This window comes from Diadema antillarum, unplaced genomic scaffold (assembly GCF_040938485.1).
Source record: "Diadema antillarum isolate AM-2024a unplaced genomic scaffold, OU_Dant_1.0 seq00001533_RagTag, whole genome shotgun sequence".
In the NCBI taxonomy this organism is placed as follows: domain Eukaryota; kingdom Metazoa; phylum Echinodermata; class Echinoidea; order Diadematoida; family Diadematidae; genus Diadema; species Diadema antillarum.
This window is the reverse complement of record NW_027272265.1, coordinates 658,894-679,892: the sequence shown is the minus strand read 5'-3', so window position 1 is coordinate 679,892 and position 20,999 is coordinate 658,894. Positions and strand designations below refer to the sequence as shown.

Sequence of the window (20,999 nt, the reverse complement as noted above, 5' to 3'; positions counted from 1 at the left end):
CATATTTTTGTGACAGTGACTTTATTTGCCATGACTACTTCTGCTGTCTGTGCTATTCCATATGTGTTCATTAATTTGTTTCTTTGATACACAAATAATAACACTTATTAAATTTCTTCTTTCTTTTTTTAGGATACAAGATATCATAGTTTACTGGTTATTTTTTGTCAAATTGTGTTGTTAATTCATCTTCCTTCCTGCATCTTTTGAGCCTTAAAATAATTGATGTATGCCTGTTATCATTTACATGAGGCAAAAGGTGAGCTTACATTTGGATCGGCTTGAAATCTCACCGATTTAACTCAGGATGTTCATGCCCTGTTTTGTCTTTGATGTGTCATTTTGTTCAGGAAACGCCTCGGAGAGTTCTTCCAGACCAAGTATGACTGGGATCTGCTGGCCGCTAGGTCCATCTGGGCCTTTGGGCCCGACGCGACGGGCCCCAACATTCTGGTTGACGACACCCTTCCCTCTGAGGTAAGGAAGCGTGTTGCTCTGTGTTGGTCAAATTACAATTCTGCACCACACTCATATAGATTTTAAGGGAATTGGTCGTCGGATATTATGGTTCTTTGATTAGGTGCTGTATATGCCATATATTTAGTGAGTCTAAATTTTTTGCGAATTGGGACTTCCCAATGATTTCGTGAGCTGTTAAATTCGAGATCGTGGAGTCCTGTACTGAACGATGAAATTATACACATATGTCACATTCATATCGGGAGTAGAGTCAATATTTTTGTGTGTCTTGAATTTCATGAATAGCACCTGACTCGTGAAATTCACGAAAATAAAAACCTCACGAAATATTTGGCGTATACAGTAAATCGATCTTGGTTTTCTACCCACCGCGTTATATTTGCAAAACCAACAGTAAATTATTTGTTGTTTCCTATGATCTTTGCATAAATATAATTATACACCTGATTCCTTTAGTATGGACAAGCGAACAAATAGCATGTGACCATTAACATTGCTGACTGACAACCCCTTGAATGATATAGTGCAAAAGTATCAAAGCAAACAAAGACTGAAAATAAAAAAGCTATGGTGTTTTTAAGTCTCAGATCATTTTATGAAATGATTTCAGTAGCAACCACTTGAGCAAGTCAGATAAGATGATAGTTTCGTAGTTTCACATATTGACATGCATAGAAGTCTTTACTTGATATCTTTTTCTTGACATGAAATCTATAAGAAAATCATTTCTCTATGTAGAAGCTTTTTGTTGTAATACAATAACTTAGCAATGCTAACCTTTGAGGGGAAAGGGCCACTGTTGCTTAATTATCAACCAAAACCGTGGTTATTATGATATTTTTGTTATCAAACATGTTTGAGAGTTGTGAGTTGCTGACATCATTGCAGTTAATTTCCATGTTTGATTGCTACTGACATCGCTATTTTGTTAAAAATGCATAAAAATGTGAAATTTCATGACATTTTTATCTGAAGTTCAATGCTTATGAAATATTCATCATTTGGTTCATCTGATTTTAATTTGTTTATCATAGTCAGGTTGAACACGATGTGAAATGGCACTCTACAGGAGTTTCTTAGTTTTGTCCCCTGATCCAAACCATTCCATTTGCATCACAAAACAAAGATGTGACCAATCATACACAGATGTAGATGTGCAGTTTTGGTCATACATGGCTGTTGAATATTCATAACATATGAGATGATTCCCTGAGATGTCACAGCCACATATGGCTCTTTGCTTCCGAACAGGTCGACAAGGACCTTCTGACATCAGTGAAGGATAGCATCGTCCAGGGATTCCAGTGGGGTACCAGGGAGGGGCCACTCTGTGATGAGCGTAAGTCAAAATATATGAAGGTCACTTATGAGTACATTCTGCTGAATACTTGTAGCGTTCACCAATGTAATTTCACATGCAAGGAATTAAGAGTCAAATGAGAGTTTTTGACGAGAAATGCAGCAATGCATTGATGAGCAATGTGCAGCAGTCAAGTTCTTTAGAGAGGCTTAATCCAACCACATGAGAACTGATGGCCAGGGAATATTCTCATACTACCATGGACATGGTAAGTTGAGGGGGGTCATAAAATAGCCAGATTAGTTTATATTCAGGGGGGTGTTTCATCAACGTTTGTCAGCGCTGACAATTTCAGCAAAATCCTTGGTTTTTATTGGCTGAGATACGCTGTTCACTGACTGTTACTAAGGTGATTGTCAGTGATGACAACTTGTCAGCGCCAACATACGTTGATGAAACACCCCCCAGATGACATTAAATCTTCAGTGGAAATGGTCCTACACATAATATTCAAATGCACAAGGCCTTGGTATTGCTTACATGGTAAGGCCGTAATGAATGAAACTTAAGTTTAGAACTCTTCCGTAGCCATAGCTACAGAAATAGATTACAAATGAGGGTTACAGCAAGGCATTCCAATATTCAAAGATCAGTAGATGCCAATAATATATCGAAACTCAGCTTTGCTACATTTATTTTATTTTTTTTTACCTGTTACCTGCAGCAATCAGAAATGTGAAGTTCAAGATTCTGGATGCAGTGATCGCCAACGAGCCAATCCACAGAGGAGGTGGTCAGGTGATCCCCACGGCCAGGAGGGTGGCCTATTCAGCATTCCTTATGGTAAGGATCGTGACGAATACTCCAAGGAAGCCTTTGACTTACAACAAAACGAATAGGTGGGACTGTATAGATTAGTCGAGTGTGAAGACAATTGTGCACCAGAAATTGAATGAATGGGACTAAGGTTTTTACAAAAGAATATTGTCACACACATTTCCAAAGCCTACACAGTGCTGGCTCAGCTTTCTCTAAACTGTATTCAGCTGTAAGACAAAAGATGATACAGAAGACTGAGGTTGATTGAAGAGAGATACCTCACAACAACTAGCCAATCAAATATAATGGTTGGTTGAAGCCATGATTGTGGTTGTGAAGCTTTAAGACGCTAGGAACAGATTTACATGTTGATGAAGCAGGCAGCCATTTATTATATTTATATCTCAAATGTTTTCCATATGATGCGATGCAGGCCACCCCTCGACTGATGGAGCCCTACAACTTTGTGGAGGTGCAGGCCCCAGCCGACTGCGTCTCAGCTGTCTACACAGTACTCGCCAGGAGAAGGTAGCCAATTACGTTTATCTACCAAAATATTTATTGTAAAATTTATAAAGGAATGGGAAATTGGTCTTTGGAAGACAGAGTTGTTCTGAGCTATGGTGTATACAAAGATTAAGTTTGAATGGCAAGTAGTAAATAACAACCTATGAAAAAAATAACCCCCCGTTAGTCAGCTAGAATCATGCATTCAATAAGTTCAGTCGATTCTGCTTCTTGCTAGCCTTGCTAGCCTTGCCAGGCTTTTCATGCAATAAGTTCACCAGTTCATTATTATCTGAAACTATTCTTTGCAGAGTTTTTGTTTGTTTGTTTCTGTGAAATGCCAATGAAAAAAAAAAAAAAGAAAAAAAAATTATGCCTCAATTTAAGTGTGTTCTCCTTTTTCTTTGCATTTTGATAATTTCTCATGTAGATGTCCTGAAGAGATTTGCTGTTTATAATTTCCATATACTTGATGATGTGTGTGATGTTAAGAAGATTAATGGTTTCCATTGTTTGTCTCTTTTTAACTTTTTCCTTATGCAGAGGTCACGTTACCCAGGATGCACCTGTGCCAGGGTCGCCGCTGTACACCATCAAGGCCTTCATCCCCGCCATTGACTCCTTCGGCTTTGAGACAGACTTGAGGACCCACACCCAGGGCCAGGCTTTCTGCCTCTCCGTCTTCCACCACTGGCAGGTAGGGATGCAGTCGGTTGTCATGGCAACATACCCACCCATCTTGTTGATCATTTGTTTCTGTTTGGTGATGCTGTAAAGAGGGGTGCTCCTGTAGTAGTGAGTCTCTCCTGGGGGATCAAAGGCTAATAGATTTGTTATAGTTAGCGAAAGACTGTGTGAAAGCAAAGAGCATTACCAGTAAATCCCCCCTTCCTCCCTTAATAGTGCCTGTGCTTTATATATTCAAGATGCTATTCCTGTGTGAATGTGCATGTGTTGTTGTCAAGCAATAATAAGACCTGGATTGAGATGAAGATTGTTCTCTTTAAGGCCGACATTTTGTCTATCTTAGTTTTTAAGTTCACCCTGTGTCATAAATGCTATAAAGTCAAGAGGGGCCTGAGCTTTCAAGCCCAGCAAAATCTTTGTCAGAGGCAAAATGACAAACATGTAGTGACAGCGATGACATAATGGACTACCCACAACAGGCACAGTCTGAGGAGGGCTAGGGACATAGCATAAGGAAAACAAAAGGGGTGGGTTAGAAGTCAAAATGCAGGGAGCCAAAGGAAGGGGGATTAAAGCAGGGGGTGAACAGACAAAAGGCAGAGGTGGGCCAAAGATAATCTAAGGATCATGGGGGCAACCTAAGAAGGATAAAGATGAATAGGGAGGCAACATCAAACAAGGCAAGAAACAACACAAGGGTGAAGAATAGGAAAGAAGCCAAATAACAGCATGGGGGGGGGGGGGGGGTTAATAAGCAGTGAGTCCTAAACCTGGTGTACAAAGATGTTGAAAAATGAAAAGACCCTGCTGGGATCAAAAGCTCAGGCCGCTCTTGACTCCATTATACTCTATTGGCTCACCACTTTCGGATAAGCAGTTTTCAGCCTCCTTTTTTTCTGCATAAATGCTATGAATCGTCTATGATAAGTTCATGTTGGATTATCAAAGTCATCTTTTTGTAGCAGTGCAATGTCTATCATCCAACAGCTTTTAGTGGGATGAGTTGTCTGACAAGTCACGAGTGTGTGACATCATCCTCCAGAGGAGTGCCAGAGCTTCAGCTCCTGATAATCAAGAACTAAGTAGATAATGGTAGTCAAGTCAAACTGATACAGTGGACTCCTGATATAAAGAAGTCCTTGGGACCGGCAGTTTCCTTTCGTTGTATCGAAATTTTGTTGTAACTGAACAAATAAACAATAACAAACACGGAGCCGATAATTTTGCGACCTGGATTTTTATTTCCTCGTAACCGGAAATTTGTTACAACCATGTTCGTTATAATGGGAGTGCACTGTACAATATTTTTTTTTTGATATATTATCAAATTGTAATCTATTCTACAAACATGTAGAGAACAAAGCCAAAAATAGTGTGTAATATGAAACTTTTCTTGTCTTAAAATGTGTAAGGACAAGATCTGTTCCATGTGAGAATTTGATATGAATTTTTTATTTTACCTTATTTTATCTTATATTTTTTGTATGTGTCCCAAAGATCGTGCCTGGTGATCCACTCGACAAGAGTATCATCATCAGACCCCTTGAGCCCCAGCCTGCCACTCACCTCGCCAGGGAGTTTATGATCAAGACTAGGCGACGAAAGGTATGTTTGTCTCTTCCCACTTTGTTTTTGTGTTTGTTGAAGTGGCAAACCAATGGCTTTTGGAGGGGGGAAAAAAAACTTTGTCTATCACTTTTATCATTAAAGACTTAATCAATTCATTGATTAGGTTGCTAATTGGTTGATAGATATCAGTTATCAATTACATACCTTAAAGAGTGTGTGATTGACACAAATTTAGTTTGGTTTAGTTTCTTAATTGATTGGCACACTGCTGTAAACCCTGAAATATTCACGGAATGAAATTTTCATGCATTAGAGCTGATGGCCTTTTTCAAGTCGTCAAATTTTCACTATTCAGTGCATAGTGTAGAAAAGACCTTTGCACTTTGATTTTGTGAATCTTGGCTCCTCGCAAAATTCATGAAAGTTTCATGAAAATGTATGGTTCTACAGTATTCCACTGCTTGCATCATTCATGGATGCATTGATTTAAAAGTGAATTTGTTGGTTTGTGAATGGATAGTGTGATTGAGATTGGGTCATGATTTGATGTGAAAGATTGATATGGTGGATTTTCACTTTTATGTATGCAAACATTTAAGCAAGAGTTTGAATTTCTATAAAGCAAGATATCTTTGTGGCATGTAATTTTCGCGAATTGGAGCGAATGGCCATTTTCGCGGCATGAAATCATTGTGAATTTTCACTAGCATTCAATGCATGTAGTAAAGACAAGAACTTTCACATGCATTTTAATTTTGCAAATCTTGACTCTCCCAAAATTTGCAAAATTATGATGCCTGCAAACATTTCTGGTTTTACAGTAGTGTATTAATTGCGAGATGTAGACGTACACTTATTATTGGTACTCTTGTTTTTATTGCTGCTGTCACTACTTCTATTACTTTCACCACCACTACTACTACTACTACTACTACTGCTACTACTACTACTACTGCTACTACTACTACTACTACTGCTACTACTACTACTACTACTACTACTACTACTACTATTACTACTACTACTACTACTACTACCACTACTACTACTACTACTACTACCACTATTACTACTACTACTACTACTACTACTACTACTACCACTATTACTACTACTACTACTACTACTACTACCACTATTACTACTACTACTACTACTACTACTACTGCTGCTGTTGCTACTACTACTACAATTACTACTACTGCTACTACTTGTTGCATCATCATGTTATTATCATTATTTATCATCGTCTGAATTCCTTTACCTGTCTGTTCAGGGTCTCAGTGAAGATGTCAGCATCAACAAGTTTTTCGACGATCCTATGTTGCTGGAGCTGGCCCGCCAAGACGTCATGCTCAATTACCCAATGTAGGAGGGTACGGCCACGCTTCTGCCGAACTTCTCAGAAGGCCTATGGACTCTATAAACAAAGCAGACAAAGCAAAATCAACGACAGAAATCTACTTCTTTATGGAACACAGTGGGATTGTGATGTCATTTTCTCCCGTGGACTAGCTTGAGGGTTCTTCAATCCTACGAGAGATGCTTTTTCTTGATTCTTCTGTGTTACGCCCATTGAGATGGATGCAAACCACACGCAAAGTTGAGGAGTTTTTTTAAGGCCATTGTGTGAAATACTTTGAGATAATAGCGGGCTCAGGAATATTAATCTCCATCACATGGAGTGTCTTTTATCATGACAGATTACATTACAAGGTCACATGTTGTCAAATAGCTCAAAACTCTTCCCAGCTAATGACCCAGGGTGCTCAGAACCGTTAATGTAGGTCCCCAGAGACTGTACCAGAAAAAAAAAAAATTATATATATATATATATATATATATATATATATATATATGCTATGGAATGTGCATTGCCAAAATTCTGTGTTCAAGGCCGTTTATTTCACAAATTATGCAGAATTTTATATGTCTGAACTGAATTCTTCAGTTATCTTTGGATGAAATCTTGATTTGTGTTAATGGTAATTGTTTGAGATGTATTTCCTGCTCCCAGAATGTCCTACTTGAGATATGCCTCAATTTGTGGTAGTCCTTCATGTGCTGTGAAGGAGGGCTTTGGTGTCTTTGAGTCCTGACAGAAATTAGAATTTGACCTTTAGTTTGCTCTGCCTGCAATAAATGAAAAATTTTTGAGCATTGTCTTGTGAATCACAAACTGGCCTTGAGTGTAAATTTTGTCTGAAATGTTAGATGAATTTGTTTTATTCCATGTCAGTGGTGTTGAATAACATTCCAAATGTAAAATGTTGAGCATGATACATTTCAATCCCGCTCATAATGGCTTAAACCAAAGATCTGCATTATGAGATAGGTTTAAAATCATGGCATGCTGACATAATTGCTGTTACTGTAGCATCAGCCTGGAATAAGTGGAACAGTAGCAAGACCAGTTTCAAGTGTGTTGCTGTAGTAAATGCAAGGATTACATCTAACAAATGGTTGCCACCCTGTTAAAGAGGAAATCCACCCCAAAATAAATAAACTCTAAAAGAAAGAAAAAAAAATATTCCCTACAGAAAGATACAAAAATAACAAAAATTGGATAAGCAATAAGGAAGATATGACATTTTGAAATTTCACATTTTTTAGGAAAACATTTCTTGTCCAGTCCTTATGAATATTCAAATCAGCAAGTTGATGATGTTATGCTCTCACAATTTCTTATTCATTTCATTTACAGAAATGACAAAAACCTCATATTTCAGCTGTCTTTGTCTTGAAACTTGTCTTAAAACCACCCAAAATAAAAAAGAACAAATGTACTCTGATATATCTTGGTATAGGAACATGCTTTTGCTTGTATTAGCTAAAAAGTAACAATTTTGATATCATAAATAACATACATGAAAAGTTGTGAGGGTATGAATATCATCAACTTGCTTACTTGATAGTCAAGATATGTTTTCACCAAGAATGAGATATTTCAAAATGTCATATCTTCCTCAATATTTTTTATCCGATTTTTGCCATTTTTGTATCATTCTCTAGGGAATATTTTTCTCTTTCTTTTGAAGTTTATTCATCTTGGGGGTGGATTTGTTCTGTAAAGAAATGGTCCAAAATGTCTGTGTTCTGTGTCATGCACAATGGAACCATGTTATAAAAAGGTCAGATATAGCAAGATGCCTAATATAAAGAGATTATTTTGCATGTGCCATTTCTTTTTTATTCTATTGTTCATCATCCCTGATATAATGAGATACTTGATAGAACCATCAAATTTCAGCGGTCCCAAGCAGCTAATTATAATGAGGTTCCTCTTTATCATTGTGCATAGGAAGTATCGGATGCCAGTGTCTTGTAGGACGATTTCACAGCAGAGGAGCCTTCAGTTATAAACCTGCCAATTTGTATGCTTTGTAGTATTTTTGCTATTAGTTCTTTTTAGCTCACCTGAGCCAAAGGCTCAAGTGAGCTATTGCGATCGCCCTTCGTCCGGCGTCCGTCGTGCGTCGTGCGTCGTGCGTCGTGCGTCGTGCGTCGTCCGTCGTCCGTCGTCCGTCGTCCGTCGTCCGTCGTCCGTCGTGTGTCGTGCGTAAACTTTTTACATTTTCATCTTCTTCTTGAAAACCCCAAGACCGATTTTCATCAAACTTGGCAGGTAGCATCCCTAGGGGGTTAGGAACTCAATTTGTTAAAATGGGCACCATGACCCACCCAGGGGGCCCCCAGGGGGGCCCAAACCCCCCAAAATTAAGGAATCTTTAAAAATCTTCTTCTCTAGAACCAGAAGTGATAGAGCTAAGTTAATACTATGAGTTAGTTCATTGATGACTGTAGTTTCAAGTTTGTTCATGGCAGAATCAGGGATGCCCCCCTTGGGACCCAGGGGAGGGGGGTGGGGAGGGGTTCTAATGGGGCCTAAATTGTACATTTTCATCTTCTTCTTGAGAACCCCATGACCCATTTTCACCAAACTTGGCAGGTAGCATCCCTAGGGGGTTAGGAACTCAATTTGTTAAAATGGGCACCTTGCCCCACCCAGGGGGCCCCCAGGGGACCCCCAGGGGGCCCAAATCCCCCAAAATTAAGGAATCTTTAAAAATCTTCTTCTCTAGAACCAGAAGTGATGGAGCTAAGTTAATACTATGAGTTAGTACATTGATGACTGCAGTTTCAAGTTTGTTCATGGCAGAATCAGGGGTGCCCCCCTTGGGACCCAGGGGAGGGAGGTGAGGAGGGGTCCTAATGGGGCCTAAATTGTACATTTTTATCTTCTTTTTTAGAACCCCATGACCCATTTTCACCAAACTTGGCAGGTAGCATCCCTAAGGGGTTAGGATCTCAATTTGTTAAAATGGGCACCATGTCCCACCCAGGGGGCCCCCAGGGGGGCCCCAATTCCCCAAATGAAGGAATCGTTAAAAATTTTCTCTAGAATCAGAAGTTATACAGCTAAGATAATACTATGAGTGAGTACATTAATGACTGTAGTTTCGAGTTTGTTCATAGGAGATCCAGGGGTGCCCCTCTTGGGGGCAGGGGGGGGGGGGGGGGGGGGGGGTTGGTTAGGAAGGTCCAAATGGGGGCCTGAATCGTACATTGTCATCTTCTTCCTGAAAACCTCATGATAGATTTTCGTCAAACTTGGCAGGTAGCATCCTTAGGGGGTCAGGATCTCAATTTATCAAAATGGGCACCATGCCCCACCCAGAGGGCCCCAGGGGGCCCCCAATTCCCCAAATTAAGGAATCTTTAACAATTTGGGCCCTTATTGTACATTTTCATCTTCTACTTCAGAATGCCTGGTCAAATTTTGGTAGAGCTGTGAATAATTTAGATTAGTGACTGCGTGAAAGGTGAACTTGCGATACTCAGGTGAGCGCTAGACCCGCGGGTCTCTTGTTATATTTTTACAACCAATCCATAAAAGAAGGTATGCTTTTGAAACAAAAAAGAAAGCTTTTTCTACTGAAATTTGAAGCCCAATGTAGTTCAAAGAATGGTTTAAAATCATGATGATAAGAAATTTTGTGTAGTATCTTTGGTGTGTGTCTGTGTTGTTTTTTTTTTTCATTTTGTTCATCAATACAGCCATCGAATTTTTCAAATGTATTTTCAAAATGTGAAGTATAAGTAGTAATGGTGAAGGATAAACTCCTTGTTACAACATGCCTTTGCAACCCATGAGAACAGCTATACCACTTTTGTCATGTGTATCTGCTGAGTCTGCTACTCAAATTGTCCTTCATTAGGATGTGGAAGTTTTTTATGATGTGAAAAGCAAGGACAAAAACCTTTTGCAGAATATGTAAAAGTTTCACATCAGCATGACCCACTGTGTAGACCCTTGTATCATGGAATTGTGTTGCATTAGCACATTCTTTTATGTATTGTCTGCTGTGTACATACATCTCCTTGAGAAACTGATGTACAAAAAAATACAGAGCCGCAGAGCTCAGAAAAAAAAAAATCACATTGCTGTAAATAAATCATTCTTTTTGAATTTCAACAAATACAACATTCTTTTGAATTTTTTGTCTGAGGTTTAGTCTTCTGGTGGTATACATTGTATTTGGAATGGATGTGGTCAGTGGAATGTATGATGGTAGAGTGATCAAATGCAGGGGGTCAGAGTGTGAATGGCTTGTTGGGCTACTTTTGTAATTTGATGTTGTCAACCCATTTTATAGAACGGGTAGTAAAAATTCTGCGATCTCATTGGTCAAGAGCTGTGTGTTAATTTTTACTGTTATGGCGCACTTATAGCAAGAGTTCCTGCACTTGTAACGAAGGGTTGCGCACTGAGCAAGCGCTTGTGCACTCAGTAAGAGACGCCTATGGGCTAGCAAACCATGCATCCAGTAAATTTGCCATGTATCCGGTAATTACTGGATGCATGGTTTTCATCTATGGCAAGCAAAAAGGAAATGCATCCTGTAAATTTGCCATCCACCATCATGATAAAAAAAACTGGATTTCTGGCAAAGAAAAAATGTCCACTGTTCCATAAAACAGATAATGCGCATTTCTTTTCATGCATCAGTAGGATTATTAGTGAACATGAGGTAGCTCTGGAATTTAACCTACACCCACTTGTAGGTTGTAAGCATTCCATGTTACCTTTATGCAAGCAATTACGACTGATGCACTCAGACCTGTGTGTTATATGTATAATGGGGTATAAATCTCTTGGAGTTTCACACAAGGGAGAACCATTCTAGGTATTTTGATCTAATCGACTGGGTACTTATTCTTCAAGTGTATTGTTTGTGAGAGCAACAAGCAATCGAGTGTTTGGGAATAAAACAGTGTGAACTTAAGTTAGTGCACCCTCTACAGGATATATACCGGTATTATACCTTATGTCCCCCAAAAAAAAATTACAACGGGACCCTCCGCAATGATATCTTTAAAAATAGGGAATCAATCCAAATATAAATTCAGGATATGAAACTATAACTCATTGTCCATATCTTACAGAAAACCCCATTCGATTTGCTTCAGTGGTCAAAGAGAAATGAGGAATTTTGTAGAGGATGTCAAGAATCTCTTCCCTCCAAGTTCTGTCTATATTGTATTCACACACAAAAGCATCAAAGTGCTAAACTTGGAAGAATTAGACTCATGACATGCTTTACAACTTTTCACATTTCTCTGTGACTGCTATGGGGTTTTCTGCAAAATAGAGCTAAGATCTTATATTTTGATACCCTGAAGTAGCATTTAGACAGTTTAATCATATTGGCTGTTATCAATGCAAAAATTTGATTGTAATTTTTTTGGGGGACATACCGTATAATATATATACATATTATGATAGACTTTGTATATAATATAATGGTATCACTCAACTGAACGGTCATTTAGGTGAATTTTCTTAAAGATTTTTTTTTCTTTTTAAGATTACCGGTATCCTTTGTCAGAAATTAGATAAGCTCAGGAGATTAGGTTAAGGGCAAAGATCAATGCATGCAATCTCATCATCAAACAACAATTCAGCAAATGAATTGAGTAAACACAGTAGGTCCCTGTTTCATGGAATTTATGTGGGAGAATCAAGGGAGAGCACTCTTGGCTAAAGAGACTATTATAGAGATCTAGAGTCATGGATTCAACATCAAAAATCTGAACACAAATTGACAATGAGCATATTAATTACAGGATACATATCTGCTTTAGGGTGTTGGGGTAGTATGTTTCAAGCTGTGGACAAATGTCACCCTTTTTTTAACCAGGGATATGTGGCATAGAAAGATGTAATCAATTTGTGTTCTTAAGTCAGAAAATCAAATGTTAGTCACTAGGTAATAGCCAATCAGAATTGAGTATTCAGGGACTTTTCTTTTCTGACTTCTCTTTGATCTCAACTTCTATGCAACAGGCTCCGGATGTCTTCACATCACCAACAAAATGTTGGGCTTGAAACACCACAACACGCTAGTCCACACCTAACTGTTCATGTTCACATTCATAGCCAATCGCAAAATACAAGTCGGTATTATGATAAGGGATGACCATAAAAGTAAAGTAGTGTAACAGTGCAGCAAAAGGGGGGCACCCACCCCAAGGCACTGCCCGGATTCGAACCGGGGATCTCCTGTTTACTAGACAGGCGCTTTAACCAACTAAGCCACAGCGCCGCACGAACAATGCGGAAGATAGTAAAGATAAATACTTACCTCTGCAGTATGGAACGTTCCATTGCATGTAAGGAAGGGTTTGGTGTAATGCTAATTTCTGACATGAAAATTGCCGTTAGTAGCCATTAATATGTACAAATATGCACTTTAATCATCAATTCCCAGCTGATATAGGATAATGGTGATGAGTGAAGAAAATTATTCGTATCTTAAACTGAATTACAGTCTCGCACTTGCATACAGATAGCCCCATGCTAAATAGTTCACCTGTATTTGCATGATGCCATAGTGATACATAGGAAGTGGTGCTGTATCGATTCGGATATATTTGCTATCGTAGACCTTCATAGACACGTACGTAAGATTGTGACCGATATCAGGAACATATTACGTAATATATCGCCAAAATTATCGGAAAAAGCAGTACCTCGTATGCTGATCATCTAATATAACCTGTGCGTGAAGATCTTACCGTAGGCTTATGCTGTGTGCAGAAATATCTGGAAAATTGTAGTTTGATATAGAAGTTATCTTTGTCCTTTCACGATCATTTCCCTGGTTGTGAACGCAATCTCTGAGTCTGAATACGTATTATATTCACATGCTCTACGAATACGTATACAAGGACCCGACGTAGGTTACAGTGCAGTTGTAGTTGCCAGCGCCAAGAGACACTGATCACTTGATTTTACGATGGATGTGCTTGGCGCACTGGATGGACCGTCCGGGCTGCAACAGCCCGGGGAGCAGGAGGCGAGTGGGTAAGTCACCGTCCCGTCTGAAGAGTGAGAGCTCAGAATAGGGAGTAGGGCCTAGCTGAAGTTTTGATTTGGAGAAGGCTGTGGCTCTTAGTCCTCTCGCTTCAGCCTTCTAATAAGTTCTAATAATACCATATGTCATTTACCATGTTTACTGTCCACATTGTCATTGTGTAACATCGGTGACAGGAGATGTAACGTTACTAACATAATTTGTAAACTGCGCTGCGTAGGCCTACCAGAGTCTAGCTAGAGTCTATATAGATTCACTAACTCACGATGTTATTTAAAACGACTCATTCTGCTTGAATGAATTTTCTGTTAATTTTCTGATGAGAGAAGGGTCTCAAACAACTTTAACCTTGTTAGAAATATTTTTATTGACTGGCACCAGCTAACATTAGCTGCTTGCATGCTGCAGGCAGCTGAACTCGGCACAATCAGTGACAGTGACAATGTTATTGTTAATTGTTATTGTTGTGTCTACTTTAACTAATAGTATCTCATGTTCTACACACTGACTAACGTTAGAACCCGACACAGATTTACTGGCGTATAAATTCATCATCTAACGCTCACATTTTTTACCATGTCCAGTTAACTAATTACATTGTGCTGAGCTAGAGTAGAACTAAAAACAGCTGCTTGCATGCTGCAAGCAGCAGAACTCAGCACAATATTGTTACTATGGTCCACACAGATTTAGGCACACTGTTCATCTTTTTGACCATGTCCAGTTAACTACATTGCTGTGCTAACGTTAGAGTAAAAACCCCCAGTTTTCTTTTGCCAGCCTCCAGAAGCCGGACACTTGTCACTTATCACAAGCTACTAGCTGTTAGAACCAAGACAGAAAGATCTGTCTGTCCGGAGGAGTCTTTTATTTTTTTGACGTTATCACTCTCCGTGAAGCCAGGCGCAGTCGCCGCGGAACATAGCCCTGACGGCCAGATACAGACCGATCTTTCAGTCAAATCACAACTACACGAGCCAGCAAATTAGTCTAGGATCTATATTGGATCAATATAAGCAATTGTCACGACACATGCATATAATCACATCATTTCACATTCTGGCACTGTCGTTCACAACAGGAAAGTGCCTTAGTCACCTCAAAAAAATCCATCTAAAATCCCAAATTTTGCCATAAAAAATGCAGAATCGGCGCAACTTTTCCAAAGCACACGCGAGTTAACTTAAGTCTCGTGTTAAGAATCAATGTCGCCGAAAAGGTGCTAAAAATTGAGAAATACGCCTATCTGTAGTGAGATTTTTTGCTTATAAGCTGCACCTTCTTGGAGATTTCGAGAAGAAAGTGCAACTTGTAAAGCTCCGATGAGCTTTCATCTTATTTTTAGCGCCACAAACAAAATTGTAGAAGATTTTTACCTGCACACTGTACACCCAGCACTTGACAAGCACAAGGTACGATAATACGCCAGAGGCAGAGTGTACCAGACTGGGAGAAGAAGAAGATGAAGAAGAAGGAGGAGGAGAGTGTGAGGGTATCCTCAAAAGCACAACAGTAAAACAAAATCTCTGTACATGCCGATGCAGTGACTAAATGTACAGGGGTTGACTGCAAGTACCGACTCGAAAAAATTTAGGACACCAACGGGCACCGCAGTGCCCCCAATGCAACCTTGTGCCAGCAAGGTATGGTGCGGCACATTTTTCAGTGTGATGTATTTATCAAAATCCACACTGTGATAAAGCAGTTTGATACAGTATTGATGTAGATATGATTTTGTATAATTATTTGAGTTGTACAAATTATATTGCAGAAAAGCATTAAAAGGACAAGTCCACCTTCATGTTGATTGAGTGAATGCAGCAATATTAGTAGAACACATCAGTGAAAGTGGGGAAATCGGACAATCCATTCAAAAGTTATGAATCTTGAAAGTATCTGCACAGTCACTGCTGTATGAGAAGATTACTACAGTGTATGATGTCTCAAGTGTACAGTGTACATTTGTATGCTATATAAGGAGAATATTCATGAAGAGAATTTCACAAAATTTTACTTTTTGAAAAAGTGCACATTTCCTCGACTCGTCACTGATATTCATATTAAGGGAATATCATTCCCCCTTGCCGTCTGAAAGAGGGAAGTCAAGTCTTCTTTTATGATGCAAGAAAAGTGAAAATATGTTGAATTTTCTTTATATTTTCTTTATATCGTATGCATGTGACATCACAAGCTGTAGTAGTCTTCTCATCCAGCAATGACTTCATGGGGTGAGCAGAAACTTCAATATGTTAAATGCTTTTAGGGTTTAGAAATCTTGACATTGGTTACCGAATAAGCTCTCTCTGTCATCTGAGGGAACTGCAGCTACAAAAAGTAGGTGCCTTATATTGATTCTTTTCAAGCCTTTTTTTCTTTTACAGTTTTAGATAAACTTGATTGGAGGTTGTCTGTCTTTTGTAAAGATACAGAACTACTGCTTTAATAATTATTCTACCTTTATCCCAACATACATTGCATCAATTGTCTTGATTGAAACAGGTCAGAAATTCATCAACACAACATTCTCTAGTTGCTCCATCTACAATTTTAGTTGTACCATACTTGTTTCCTGCATGAGTATAATATGGCATACAGTGTACACATGACACCATACAAATGTGTAACTCACACATGTTTGCATACGGTATATCACTCACAAGCTCAGACTAGGACTGTACATTGTACCTGTGTGCACTCAACAAGGACAAGCTTTTTTCATTTCAGTTTTTTACAGCAGTAAATTTGTAACTTGTTCACTCAGGAATTGATGTGCATGAATGTAAATAACAGCAGGACTGTCCCCAGCTAGCAATTGCAAATTTGTACAGTGTAATGATAATAATTAATAGTAATACAATTTAGTACAACATTAGTGAATAATAATAATGATAATAACAATAATGATAATAATGATAAAATAATAGTTTTCATGATAATAATAAGAAGAAGAAGAAAAGAAAAAAAAAAAGGAAGAAGAAAAATGAAAAAGAATAAGAAGAAATTTTTAAACGAATGAAAATCAATATTTCAAAGCAATTACAAGTATCACTTCTTCATTGCCGGTCATGGATAGGTCTGTCAAGTCAGCATGCTAAACTGCAATTGTGTCATCTTCCAGTTCTAAAGTTTTGGCCACTGAATTATTAGCTGCAGAGTTAAGACTGGTATAAAATGTGGCAGGCTGAAAATAGGGCTAGAGTAGGTGGACTTATTATGAAATGCATTGTCTTTTTATAGATCCTATGCATTACCGGTACCTTGTTTAATTATTCCATGACTGGTAATGAAGACTGAAGAGTGAAAGAAAATGTGTTAAACTGAGAATTCAAAGGAATAGAATGTAGGGGTACTCGCATGAAACAAGCACAATGTGGCTCTCACATTTACCGTATGATTAGGCATTTGGTATTAATTCAACAACAAAAAATCATTTTTTATCATTTCATTTACCCCCGAGATCCATGATTTTTGTGAAGACAGACATACTGCATTCATACAGGTACAAGTGTACATACCCGTTTATTATCAGTTGGTATGGGGAATTTGCTATTTGAACAACTGCTGTAGAAGTGGATATTTTCACATTCTAATGAGTAATTTTTTTGCGCTTGGCTGTGTGAGATGAATTTTTCACGTTTTTAATTCTGCGAAATTGGGACATGAATTACTGGAACATACAACATGGCATGCAGAAATATTTGCGTGCTTTTATTTCTGCACTAGTTTCTGGTTGCGACATACATGTTCTGCGAAAATTTATACTTTTACAGTATTCAGTGACAGAACAACTTCTGGAAAGTCTACCTATAGGAAGACTACTGTATGACCTGAAGAAAACTCCCCCATATCGAGGCAAGCTAGTGTGCAATACCCTTGCCATCATTCTTGACAAACCCTGTTACGAATGGCAGTGCTCCACAACATCTTGTTCCAATCAGCGACAGTTAAAGATGTGTTTAGATTTATCTTTTAATTTTTTTAAATAGATATAATTATGGGCATCCAATCAAAAGCTCTGCCCCTATGATATTTGCGTGTGTGTGCGTTACTTCAAAAGATGTGAAGTATTGTACGTACATGTATACTGTGTATAACATACATTTTTCCACACAAAAAACCTTGAAATTGGTTTTGAACCACTTTACCGTTTATGAGGTTTTGAATATTATTCCTCTTTGAGTTTCATCAAGTAACCACTGATGAGGTAACATTCATTTCTCAAATTCACTGGCTTTACAATGTTGTATTTAGTGTCTACATTGGACTTTGCAAGCAATTCTCCTAAATGATTTGAGGACCTGCTGAGTCAAACTGATCCCTGCTTGTAGAATTAGCACTGTAATTGATGCCTATCAGTCAAGTTGTGACTCCACATTAAGTAAATACTGTCATTAATTCATGTGACTATTAAAAGTAGAATTGGCATTAACTATTTTTCCTCTCCATCTCTTTCTTTTATTCACTTCATGTCATACACAGAGAAGCAGAAAATGCACCAGATTTACCACTTGCTGAGGCTAATAAGACAGCTCTGGATTTCTTGGACTCCATTAGTAAGTTACGGTTTTCTGCGACATTTTCTGTACAAAGCCCAGGATGTACCTCTCACTGCATAGTAGGCTCAGGTTTTTATTTTTATTTTATTTTATTTATTTATTTGTTTTTTTTTAGCAGGATGGATGCGATTCATACAGCTTTCTCTTCGGGCGATTAGGCATTGCATGCAAGTATGGTAGGGTAAATACACTCTGTGCTTGTGCGCAATGCTGCAAGGCAGATATTGAGTGTCAGAACATCAATAATTCACTGGTGTTCCTTCGTCTCACGATGCCTTCCCAGTATCCATTGATATCTGTGGTCTCAATTAGCTGCGTAGGTGCAAGATAATACCACCCAGAGCTGCAGGCTATGAGTTGGCCTCTTCCTTGCTTGCCCCCAGATACCAAAATTGTTGCACTCTTCTTCCCTGCCCCCAGAAACCAAAATTGTTACACTGTTGTTCACACCACCTAGCTCTTCTCTGATTTTACTGGGGGATATTAGATGCAAATCAAATTGCAAGCACATCCATATGAAATATTCTTTACAGGGATTGTACGTGCCACGACAAATCAAAACCATACTGGTATAAAGCACTTTCATATTCATCATCATGATCCCATTCTATGATTATGCACATTTGTTCACTGCAAGGTATTCAATTATTTGTTTTTTGGATTTGTTTTGTTGAATTAACATTCAATTGCATTAATACAAAAGATTGTTTATATCATATTTTAGATCATTTAGAGTTGTGCTAAATGAAGGATAAAGAGAATTGAGCTACAAGTCTTATTATCACAAACTCTTTAAATGTGCCATGTTTGCACGCCTGACTCGGTCAACGGCATGCAAACTTCGCATGTTCTGCTCAAACGCACACAACCGCCCAAACAGATCGATAAATCGCCAGATGCCACTGTACAATAAAAGCGTATCTTGTGACTCCTGTCACATGTAGCTTGTATTTTATGTGGTGATTGACTGTCAAGGGATGTTCCCTACTGGATTTGTGAGTAAATTCTAAATTTCTGTCACTGTTGTGTGTGCAAAAGTCATGCCTCTACACTAATGTAGCTACTGGTCATTTGAAAGAAAAACAATCATAAATTTGTCACACAATTTACATCAGAGCAAAGCTGGTCATTTTCTCTGTAAATTTGCTGAATGTTGTCCAGGGTAACAAAAATCTATAAAAGTTAAATGGATTTGAAAAACAGAATGCTTTCCCAAAGCATGACTTTGGTGCTATCTCAGAATTAGTGTGGCACACAGGGGGTTTACACCATGGCACATACAGAGTTCAGTGGATAAAATGAAGGCAATTATGCAACTGCTAACCAAAATGCTTCAGAAAATGTCTTACTTTTTGGGAAAAACAGATGTTTGAAGCAAACAATGACATGCCAGGACCATCCCTGTCAGGGAAGAATTTTCCCCAGTGTTTCTATGTGCTTTCTAGACAACAAACAAGATAGAGAAGGATTTTTTTTTCAATGTCGTTTCATGTGGGAAATCCTTCTGTATCCTGAAGGTAGAATTGGGACATACTCACTAAAGTGAGAGATTATTATGTGGAACCTGGAAAGGTGCAGAAAGTGTATTACCTCCTCAAAGAACTGTGAATTGAATTTTTTGGAGAGTAGTCACATGCAGACCTGATGATGAGAAGCAAGACAAGCAACATTAAACTTCTATGACCCACTCAACTGAAGCTGTCCTGCTGTTTTCATAAGGCTCTTTCTCTCCCCCTCTCGAAAGAGACAAGAAATGGCACTCTCTTTGAGAGTGAAGGCATATGTTTGCTTTGTCTTGCAGACGTGGGAGAGATAACCTCTTTAAGTGTAATTGCCAAGGCATCCAGAAACTTGAAAGGTAGAAGTGCTGAATTCACTGGGCACCCTACGATCCTACTACAAAACACTACATCCTTTTAATGTTCCTGTTTATATTGAATCTGCCATTGAATAAATAATCTGGAATAGGGGCAAGAAATCTTGCATGTCAGTTAAAAACTGGGAACATCCAACTCTTTGCTCTTCTTTGAGAATAGACTGAATGTGTTTGATTGGGATGCAGATGTATCGAAAGCTGGCTACATGAACTATTTGACATGCTGGCTATTTTGTCCACAACAACAGCTGCAACAAGTGTGAAATGAATGCTTAATTTCTGAACCTCAGCTTATTCCTATACATACTTTAGATGTCCTTTGAATGCTAACCCTCATCAAAACTCTACTTGCATTTGCTGTTCGCGCAAATGTTTGGTCTACTCCACAAGATTAGCACCAAAAAAAAGTTTAACCTTATTTTGTTGCCAAAAGTCATTAGAATAATTGACCAATTTGATCAAGATCATGTGATTTACATCATGCTGTCTTAAACTGGATATGGATTGTCCTTTAGTTGTATTTTTTTTTTCTCTTTGTACAAAATTGTATTGACTGTTTAGATATATCAGAAATATGTGAGAGTTTTGTATTTCAATACCTGGTATCTGACTATTAATATGGATGATGCTTCGGGGGGGGGGGGGGGGGGGGGGGGGGGTTGTTTTTTTTTTTGGTTTTTTTTGGTTTTTTTTTTTAAAGTGTTTTGAAATTTGTACACTGGGATGGGAGCTTTTATGGATTTGAACTGTGAAACCTGTATCTGATCCAATTTGCATTCATAAGTTTTTGTGTGGTAGGATAAGGTAGTGCAGGCTTTGATACAACC

At 38.5% G+C, this 20,999-nt stretch overlaps 2 protein-coding genes and 1 non-coding gene across 3 annotated transcripts in view; 2 read left to right on the top strand and 1 right to left on the bottom strand.

Moving 5' to 3' along the window:
• LOC139710446 (116 kDa U5 small nuclear ribonucleoprotein component-like) overlaps window positions 1-6,788 on the top strand; it is a 28,153-nt gene extending 21,365 nt beyond the window's left edge. The window contains exons 20-26 of the mRNA XM_071622360.1: window positions 351-477; window positions 1,732-1,819; window positions 2,505-2,623; window positions 3,033-3,127; window positions 3,650-3,803; window positions 5,291-5,398; window positions 6,639-6,788. Of these exons, the coding sequence (XP_071478461.1) occupies window positions 351-477; window positions 1,732-1,819; window positions 2,505-2,623; window positions 3,033-3,127; window positions 3,650-3,803; window positions 5,291-5,398; window positions 6,639-6,734 (787 nt within the window). The 3' untranslated portion in view covers window positions 6,735-6,788. The remainder of the gene's footprint in view (window positions 1-350; window positions 478-1,731; window positions 1,820-2,504; window positions 2,624-3,032; window positions 3,128-3,649; window positions 3,804-5,290; window positions 5,399-6,638) is intronic.
• Window positions 6,789-12,895: 6,107 nt separating this feature from the next.
• Trnat-agu (transfer RNA threonine (anticodon AGU)) lies at window positions 12,896-12,969 on the bottom strand. Its single transcript has one exon. It is a non-coding gene; the product is annotated as a tRNA-Thr (tRNA).
• A 667-nt stretch (window positions 12,970-13,636) lies between these two features.
• Window positions 13,637-20,999, top strand: part of LOC139710428 (ciliogenesis-associated TTC17-interacting protein-like) — a 58,683-nt gene continuing 51,320 nt past the window's right edge. Inside the window, exons 1-2 of the mRNA XM_071622344.1 lie at window positions 13,637-13,730; window positions 18,220-18,293. Of these exons, the coding sequence (XP_071478445.1) occupies window positions 13,663-13,730; window positions 18,220-18,293 (142 nt within the window). The 5' untranslated portion in view covers window positions 13,637-13,662. The remainder of the gene's footprint in view (window positions 13,731-18,219; window positions 18,294-20,999) is intronic.